At 39.7% G+C, this 9920-nt stretch overlaps 1 protein-coding gene across 2 annotated transcripts; it reads right to left on the minus strand.

The window, feature by feature from the left end:
• Positions 1–4149: 4149 nt before the first annotated feature.
• On the minus strand, positions 4150–9920 carry LOC103965054. Of its 2 annotated transcripts, XM_048579549.1 has the most exons (4): positions 9673–9920; positions 9272–9462; positions 7275–8917; positions 4150–4894 (listed from the first exon to the last, which is right to left on the minus strand). In XM_048579549.1, the coding sequence occupies exons 3-4, from the start codon at positions 8889–8891 to the stop codon at positions 4553–4555; spliced, it is 1959 nt and encodes a 652-aa protein (XP_048435506.1). In that variant the 5' UTR covers positions 8892–8917; positions 9272–9462; positions 9673–9920; the 3' UTR covers positions 4150–4552. The 2 variants fall into 2 exon arrangements, with proteins under 2 accessions (XP_048435506.1, XP_009376343.1); XM_009378068.3 differs by lacking the exon at positions 9272–9462.

The following is a 9920-nucleotide window of genomic DNA, read 5'->3' on the forward strand; positions in this document are numbered from 1 at the left end:
GGAAGTTCGCCATATGCGGGGGAGAAGAGATCGAGGGATCGTTTGAGACAGAGCTTCTTCCATAAACAATATACCTAGAATTCCCCAAGTTTTCAAATGGAAATTAAACATTTACTTAGCTTAATAAAAAGCCAAAATATAAAAAATTAATCAAAAGGTTGAGAGAACTCACATCCCAGTAATGCTCATTGCTGATATTAACACCACTGATTTGTGGAATTCCCACGCCCAACTCCATGACCTCTGTCTCTGCCATCCCTCTCTCCCTCACAACCATGCCCACTTTCGACCCACCCCTCAATCCCGACACCAACCATTGATTTGAGGAGGAAAAATCAATCCAACCCCCTTTTTGCAAGCCTCACTCCTCCCTCTCCCTTCCGATCCCTGCCAATCCACGCCCATCTCCCTTGTTGTAGCTCTGCAACCCACGTTTTTTGGCAGACCTCCCTCTCCCTTCCTCTCCCTGACATTCCACACCCTCCACCGCTTCTCTGTCTGTAACTAATCCAGCCCCATTCCATAAACCCAGCCCGAGCCTTACCCCCACTTAGGCCCCCTCACTTTCTCGAAACCAACTCTCAAACCCTAGAAGGCAGAACTCTCACTCTCTCGCAACCCACTCTGAGTGACACGGATGCAACAATCCTCGCCCTCTCTCCCGCCGTCGCATAACCCCAAAATCGCGCTCTCCCTGTCTCTCTCTTTCTCTTCCCAAATCGAGCATCACCACTCAATCCTCTCTCTTTCTCTCCCTCGAATCGTACACCCCCCGTGACTCTGTCTGCCTGTAAGCCGCATGCCTTCCTCTCACCAATCCCTATCTCTCTCCCCCTCCCTCCCTCTCTTTCTTCTCCCTCTGCTCGCTCGCTCTCTCTCTCTCTCAGCTCAGAAAGAAAGGAAATGAAAGTCTCTAACCCACCCAATCTGTTCGAAACCCCACAGACTAAAACGACCATCGCACCCCTGCCTTTCCACGATTATCAACACGTGGCATGAAGATCAGCGGCAGAGAGAGCCAGTGGCAGCCTCGTAAATAAACTGAAATGTGGTCCAAAACACTGTTCATATGAATAGTGCGATTTCCCCTCCTACTTTAGACTAAAGTAATTCGGGCCTCCATGGCTGACAAAGCGATTGTCAATTGTACCATGGACCTCAACTAACTAGCTCTTTGGCCATAGTAAATAAGTTGCCAATAGCTGATTTTCTTTTATCCAAATCTTCAGCATAGTCTCAACGTATCTAACCACAAAACTCTCAAAACTAATATCACTTGGCTAAAAACATAAGCCGACATCTCTAGTCCCATGTAGATATCTTAGCAACTAACAAAATCAATAGCATGAGCGATACCTAGTCGAGAACATAACATACTATACATCAAGCCGCCAACCAAATTAGAATGTATTCTTCATCTGCAATTGGTTTTCGAAGATAACACATCACTCAACTTAAAATGAAGAGCCAATGGAGTACTTACAAGGTTGGTGTCACCATGAATATCAAAACATTGAAGCAGTTTACACAAATATTTTGTTGTGGGAGATACACCAAGTCTTTCTCTCGATTACAAGTACTTTCCATACCGAGTATCCTTTTTGCTTCATATTTAACACATGTTATTCATCTATGCTCTCAACTTGTCAATCTTTTTAACATTTTTCAATGCAATTAACATAGCATCAACATACAATAATAAATATAGGCTTTTTAGCCAAAATAGTCCCTGAGATTTGCATAACTTCTCATTTTGGTCCATGAGATTTGAAATCGATAGAATTGGTTCCTGAGTATGTCCACAATTAATCATTTTGGTCATTCTGTGAAAATTTCCATAAAATAAGAATAAAATAATAAAAATACTCTCAATTTTTGTCAAATCGTTTTAGCCTATTGTTTATTATATTGAGGGTAATCTTGTCACTTTGATCTTTATTTAACATAATTTTTCACTGAAGGACCAAAATGATTGATGGTGGACAATCTCAGGGACTACTTCTATTGATTTCAAATCTCAGAGACCAAAATAAAGAGTGAGACAAATCTCAACGACCATTTTGGCTAAAAAGTCATAAATAAATAAAAGACCCATTTTGTAACTCGTGGAAATAAATGCAATAATACTTACTTCTTAAATAGCGTTGACCTCTCATTAATTAATCAAACTTCAAATATCACTATCTTGGAGATTACTTCAATTCATACAATGAATTTTTCAATTTTTCCATTTCTCTTTTCCAGTCAGGTTGAGACATGTTTCTTTGTCAAAATCTCCATGTGAGAAATTTGTTTTAACATAACATCAGACCATCTCCAACCGACTCGGCCAAATGGCTAAAAATAGCTCGAAATGACACGAAAATCGTTTCCAACCAAAGGTTAGGCCAAAGGACTTGTGGGCCCCATCGGGCCAAAACCCCTAAATCAGGCCAGCGGGCTGGCCATTTCCAACCAACCTCTAGCGGTAGAATGTCAAGCTTAACTTTGTGGCAAGTGCAACAATGCCATGCTTTCTTCGTTATTGTGGCAAGTGACACTCAAAATACGTCAGAAAATCTTATTTTAATATGGTAGTTTAATTTAATTAACTATATTAATTCAATTAAAATAAGAAATTATTGAGGAGGTTATGTTTAAATTACTAAGGGGGTTATGTTTGCCTATAGTCCTTTGGCCCGTTCGGCTAGAGATGATATAAAATATAGTCTAACACTGTTCATTTAAATATAATTTTTTGCAGGACCATAGGGCTAAACATGACCTTTTGGCCCTCCTTCGGTTGGAGATGGTAATCTGTTCATCCCAAAATCATGATTTTGAAATGATAAATTTCACAAATTCCATTTTTTTTTTTTCAACGTTTTGGATTCTGAAAATCTGCATAAAATTCCATTTGAGTTTTGTTCAAATTGATAAAAAAAAAAACCCAACCTTGGTGAAGGAAAGAATTGAAGGAGATGATCAATCCCTTGGCTGTAGGGAAAATGTTGGTAGGTGAGACGAGTGAGGATGACGAGTTAGTAGTGACGATGGCCTTGTCGTGGAGAAGAGTGGGGAGGCATGATACGGGCTTGAAGAAATGGAGGTCGGCGAAGGTGAGGTGTTGCGGAACCACATGGTAGGGTGACGTTGGTTCATTGCGTTGTGTTGTTGAAATCAAATTCGTGCACATTTGCGGACGAAAGATCAAATTTGTCAGAACTGCCCATGAACAACGTGAATGGTTGAATAGGGTTGATTGGAGGTGTGATTGAATCTCGATCTGGCTGCCTACATATCTTCGGGGAGGAGAATCAAATCACTAATGTAGGAGTATGTATGATGTGTGCAACATCGGAATACATTCTTAATGGGTAGTATATGGTGGGGCGTGTGGGGGATGCCCTTTCATGTCTACGCATAGGTTAGAGTAATTATAGGGATCTTAAGAGTTCTTGTAGGAAGAGTAATCCTACTAAATTTGGAGACTATATAGAAGGAAATCTAGGATAAGATATCTAATTCTCGTAGAATTATGGCTACATTGCCCAATCACCATGATATCCTAATTTAACATGAATTCGAGTTTCCTTACATGGAGAAATTAATCTTCAATGGGCTTTGAGTCTAGTATGTTAGACTAGGGTTGTCGGACTACACTTCTAACCAACCACCCTGTCTGATTAGTCCGATTGTCTAAGCTTCATGAACTATGGACATTCTTGCCACTTAAAGTGCCACATGCTCTGGTGCCAGAAAATTATAGTCCCACATTTGCCCCTAATTATGTTTCTGAGAGTACACTCTGTTGAAGAATGAATGCTTACTAATGGACAATCTTTGCAGAATGACCATTCTAGAATGAGTACCAGAATGACCTTCAAATTTCTTGTCGATCTAGAGCTAGCCTAGTTTGGCTAGTTATATTTGCTTGTCTCTTAAAGATTAGATCTTTTGAAGTTCTGAACCATATTGTAGACCCCTAGTTGGAGTTTCGAATGCATAGCTAAAAAGTGGGATGCATGGCCTTCCCAAATTACTTCTCGTTCTCTTTCATACAATGGATCATCTTATGATGATGGCTTAACTATGTTTTTAAGTTGCACATACCTCTTGAGAAGAAATTTAACCAAAGTGTAAAAACTGAGAAAAAAAAGAACAATTGACTAAACCAAAAAAAATGACCCATCAGCTGAATTAATACAAGGTTCTGCTTCCATTCCAAGAGTATAAAGCAGCCACTATTGACTGTTGAATATGTTCTGAATCAACCCCCATATATGCAAATCAAATGAATAAAGGTAATGAAACCGTATGTAGCAAGAATCACAATATTTTTCCTAAATTTTGTTCCCACCCCCACAATAATTCCAGTACAACTTTTCACTTGTCAAATGACGGCGACGATTCACTTGGATACCAACTCAAAGCCTTCTCTAACATCAGTCTTTTCTCTCTCCTTACAGTATGGCATGAAATACTATTCTCTCTATTTGGTATCTTCTGAGTTCCTTTTGGTGGGCTAAATCAATCCTTTACATTTGGGTCTTAGTCTCCACCTTCACTGACATCATTTTTGGTGACTCTGACTTTTCCCTTTCTTTGACTTGTTCTTCTCCTGCATTTTCTTTTTCTTTGCTTCCACAGAAACCCATGTATATTCTGACGGAATTGCAAACGGGTCTTGAATACTTTCTATCTTACTGAAAGAACCAGTAGGGGACGTGCTAGGGCGCTGGTAAGGAGCTCTTATCCACTGAAACCAAGATGAACTTGATGATTGCATCGAACTTGGGCTCTCCCTGCCAAGGGGGCTTGATGGTGGTGTTGCAAACTCATCCATTGGTGGTAATTCTTCAAGCTTTGTGAAGGTGACAATTACTCTGATAGTAGGAACCACTGGGATAGCAACCTAGATGCAAACACAAAGAGAATGCTCAGAAAATGGATTCAGTAAAGACTTAATGACCAAAATATACGGTTCGATCAAATCCACAAAAATCAACAACCACCACCACAAAAATGAGGTAACCATAAGAGTATAAGATTCATAAGTTATGCAACAAAATTTCTAAATATCGTCCAAAGATAAAGATAAGTGCAGAGTCGAATATAGGTTTATGCAACAAAGCAGGCGGCCAAGAGGCTCCTATCATTTTGCCACATGCTTGAAAACACTGCAGTAAATATCTTTCTTCCAACACATCAAAGCATGTAAATAAAAATTCATCTTCCTTCATATACAAACTACAATTACCTAAAGTGGTTTCCAATCGCTTATCAAAAGCAGTAATTACACAAGGAAGCTTACTACTCTACATATGCATACATGGCTTGTTCGCGAAGAAGTCCAATAAGACCCATACCATGCTCAAAGTTGTTGGATGAACATCCCTTGGTTAATAGAATAAAACTTAACAGTATGTACTTTTTAATTAAATAAACAATAGAACATCATTGGTGAACAAAATGTCCACTTCAAAGAAAACAACCTAAAACACAAAACTACAGTACAGAGGCTTCCCATTTAAACCAAATGATAGAAAAAGAAAAAGAGAATTCTATAATTTCCGAAGCCACTGATACCCACAGAGAAACCCAAAATTTTCCCATAAGCACTTACCTCCTCATCCATAACATTCTAAAAAAACTCTCTTATTCCTCTCTCCCCATAGCACCCAAAAATAGCCACGCTGACACACTTTCTAGCACCACCCCCCTCTTCTTTCTACCAGAAAACTTAAGCTTGTCACATAACAGTATGTATGTTAACAGCATGTTTCCTATTAGTTGTTCGATTTTCATCCAACGACTTGAGAAACAATACGTTTTTCACTAAACCACTCAGTAATGGATATACATTACACATATATTCACATGGAACCTACTATTTTAGACCTGTTCATAACTAAAAATGAGAAGAAAACACACTGTAAACTCAACAACTTCATATAACTTAATACTTCTGATAGCACTTATTTGGCCTTTTCCGATGCAAAATGAACAGTTTATGATTTTCACACACTCATATTATTGAGTACAAGAAGCTGCAATGGAGTGGTAGTAAGGTTTGCCTTAAAGGCTTAAACTATCAAACCTTAAATTATTGAGTACAAATATTCTGAGTGTGTTTATTACATAGAAGATGATCTCATTATAACTCACTAATCTATAAAAATAAGGATCCCTGTTTCCAGCATTAGTCATAGTGCATGCCTCATGCACCCTTCCACAATTTTCAATTACACATATGGTAAATTTCTAGGAGACACTGGTGATTTAACATTTTAGGTACAGTACATGTTGAGAGTATTCAAAAACTATCAAAAGAGAATTTTCACAAGAAGGATAAGATTTGATAGCCTCATAGAATTGGGTTCGTTAATTTATTCTTCTCTCGAATATATGGTTACAGCCTTCCAGGATTCTATATGCTATCATTTAATAATTACATTTTGAGTAAAACATTCATGCCTCTGCAAAACATCTGCATTTTACTGAACAATATTTGCATTGTTTTAGATATATTATTATCTTAAAGATGACTCTCTAACTTTATCTTGTCGCAGATAGATCTGGCCAATACAAATTTTGGGCCCTGACAAGTCAATTTAGTCTGTTATTGGTTCATTTAAAACTTCAGCTCCGATAAGTTGATTTTTCTGATTGCTCAAATATGAAATTATAGGGAAGTCACTTGCAGTATCATTCTTTAACAATTAAACATTGTCTACCATTATATTGCTCAATCGCAGACCAAATTCAAACCTAAAAGAAATTAATTATGACAAATCCAGCAGAGCCACTGAGTTCATGAAAGCATCAATTGGGGACTTAAATAAACAAGAGCACAAAAATCATACTAGGTTCATTTGATAAAGGTCAGGTGGTAATCAGACAATAAAGTTCAATTGTCTATGACAACATATAGACATATTAACTAAAGTTTACAACATGCAGATCTCATATTATGCAATAACTACAATGCGACTCCCCATTTCTTCAAAAGTTGACACGTTCTCCTCGGTTAGGTTAACCAAGTAGGTTAAAACATCACCATGTTTCCATGGTGCCTCAGGCTCAAACAAAAAGCCCTATAAAAGCTAAGCAGTCCGATGTGAGCACATCATACTCTTACAGTTACAACAGAACCAGGCAGGGTAAAAAAGGAAATAACAAAATGTTCTTCAAACAAGTTTGATAAATTGGAAAAGATAACAAATGCCATCTAGGAAAATAACATAAACCATAAACCAGACAGGGTACAAAGTGACAATGGGAGGGTGACATACCTTGACTGGAAATGTACCCATTGGAAGCTTAGTTGTAAGCAGCTCCCTCAAACGACGAATTGCCTTAACCTTGTTTGCTAAAATATCAAGTAATGGCAACAGTTCCTCTGTTTGTAATGGAAAGCTTGGGGAAAGCCAGAGGATTGGCCTTAATCCTTTCTTATACTCATTCTCCTTGCTAGCATCCTTGTGACGATTCCTGTTATCAGAACTTGTGGAAGAAGACGCCTTCATATCCCTTCCTCTCCGATGATCATCCCCCTTCACAACAATGTCCACACTATTTCTTCCAGGTCTGCTTTGATTTCTTGAAGGAGAATCCCCTAGCAGATCACTCACCTTCTCATCTACACAGAGAGAACTTCTAGGCGGCACAATCTTTTTCTGCCCTTCACTTTTAGTATCCCGTTTCCTCCATCCACCAAACCATCCTTTCTTTTCCTGCTTATTCTCTCCATTTCTATCACTACTAACATTTTCAATGGGAACCTCCCTGTGCTCATAACAACTACGACGATGCTCAATAATCCCATCACCATTTTCGTTTGACAAGTCCGACGAATCCAATTTAAGTGCATTTTCAAGTTGCTTCCTCTCATCCTCTGTCAGAATATCATTAAACTCCTCACTTTCTGTTTCATTTTCATTGCAGGTTGAGAAGAGCTCGTCATCTGTCATAGCCCCGGGGACCCTTCTAGATTTCATACTCACAACCACATTATGCATATCATATACCTTAGCCTTCCATGGGCCAACCATTTCTGTTTTCTCCTGCCGCCTCCAGGTCATTTGAGGTAAAAGTACTGCTTGAGTCACATCAACCCCAGGCCTGAATATATTAGTCTGAGACATTGCAACCACCTCTTGCCGAACCTCCTCTTCAGTTGCTTGAGATCCAGCACCATCCAAAGCATTCATCACCTCCTTATCCTTGTGTGAGATCATGCAAAGTGACCCAGGAGGCACCTTACCATCTTCAGACCCATCACCGAGGAAAAGAACACTCTGATCAGAACGCTGAATTCGCAAACCATCAAAACCTGCCAATGTCATATCTGCTCTCAAATTTGCACCCTTTTTCCAGATCTTGTAAGTATCTGATGGGGCAATCCTTGAAATGAAAGGTATAACAGAACTCTCAAAGCGGAATGTAATTTCCATGTAGAAATCCCTCATCCTCCGCATTGTTCCAATTAAACGAGGTAACCTTCTGCACCATTTTGCCCAAGCCAGTGGCTGGTAGTGCCTAACTATGATCATCGAAATTGCTTCTTCTCTATTGCAAATTGCTTCCTGGAGTGCACTCCATCCATGTTCATTCTGCAAGCTCCAATCCGCGCCGGCAACCATAAGCATTTCGGTTGCTGTCTGGTCACCAAGTTTTACAGCCAAGTGAAGAGGGGTCTCACGGTTTGGGACATCTCGCCGATCAATGACAGCAGCAATGGCATCAGCCTTCTCTTCCTCAGCTAATGAAGCTGATTCAGTTCGAATCTCAGCAGGGTTACAAAGCCGCGGGAGACCAGATAGAATCCTCTTGAGACCGGCATAATCCCTCGTGACTATGGCCTTGTGCACGGGGCTATGATCATACTTGGACACATCGATTCCAGCCATGCCTCAGGAGTATATAACAGCGATCACTAACACACAGAGCCAGCAACCCAATCAATTATACGATACCGGAAACACAATAAGAACTTAAAAACAAAGCCCCAAATTAGAACTTAAAAACACCCTGCAGTATAACCAGAGGTCCAGAAGCCAGAACCCAATTGTTAATTATAAGCAGTAAATTCGAGAAACGAAACAGACCCAGTTCAGAATTGGTTAAGAAATTGATGAATTCGCTGCAATATTTTTCCAGAAACGAAGCGAACCCAAATCAGATTAGACAGAGATGGCACAAGAAAACCGAAAGAGAGAGTTGACGCCTAAGAAAAGAATCAGGGGTAGGCGGCCCAAGGAAAAGATGAAAGAAGGGTAAGAAATCTCACCTTGTTGTGCCGATTCTTTATGGTCTTTTGTGACCCCCCCAAAGAGACCAAGATTGCACAAAAAGAGACTCGGCCACTAAACCCCACAAACCACAACTCTCTCTCCCTCTCTCTTCCTCAGGCTTTCTCTCTCTTACGAGCTCCACTGCAAGTTAAAGTGTGATCCAATCCAGATCAGAACATGAATGCGTCTGCGTCAAACAAACAAAAATGCTATTAATTTCCCCCAACAAGAAGGAGAAGAATAAAGGGGAGAGAGTAAGAATCTGGGGAAAGGAAAAGGCAAAAGGAATAGAGGAAAGCAGCGAAGCAAAGGAAACAACAAGAAAGGGGAATCAAAGCCAATTTTTTAGAGAGAGAGAGAGAGAGAGAGAGAGAGAGAGAGAGTTGAGAGAGTTTACCTGGTAAAAGTATGAGGCTTTTTTCCTTTGTGAAAATGATTACGATTTAGGAGGAATTGGAGGAGAGAGAGAGAGCAGCAGCAGCAGCAGCGGCTCTGTCATTTTTCTTTAATTATTTTGTTATTCAATTTGACTGAAACAAACAAAGAAAGATAAGAAGAAGAACGCAGGTGAGAGAGAGAGAGAGAGAGAGGGAGAGGGTCCAAAATCAAAAGAGGAAGGCAGCATGTGACCAGGAACAAGGGAGG

Source organism: the organism of the source record quoted next, unplaced genomic scaffold (assembly GCF_019419815.1).
Source record: "Pyrus x bretschneideri cultivar Hongxiangsu unplaced genomic scaffold, Pyrus_bretschneideri_v1 Contig14, whole genome shotgun sequence".
NCBI lineage: Eukaryota > Viridiplantae > Streptophyta > Magnoliopsida > Rosales > Rosaceae > Pyrus > Pyrus x bretschneideri.

What these genes read in the sequence shown, in the direction of transcription:
- LOC103965054 (XM_009378068.3), bottom strand. Translation starts at nt 8,891, where the DNA reads ATGGCTGGAATCGATGTGTCCAAGTATGATCATAGCCCCGTGCACAAG. An exon ending in TGGGTACATTTCCAGTCAAG is followed by an intron (nt 4,895 to 7,274) that starts GTATGTCACCCT and finishes GTTTGCATCTAG; the next exon opens with GTTGCTATCCCAGTGGTTCC.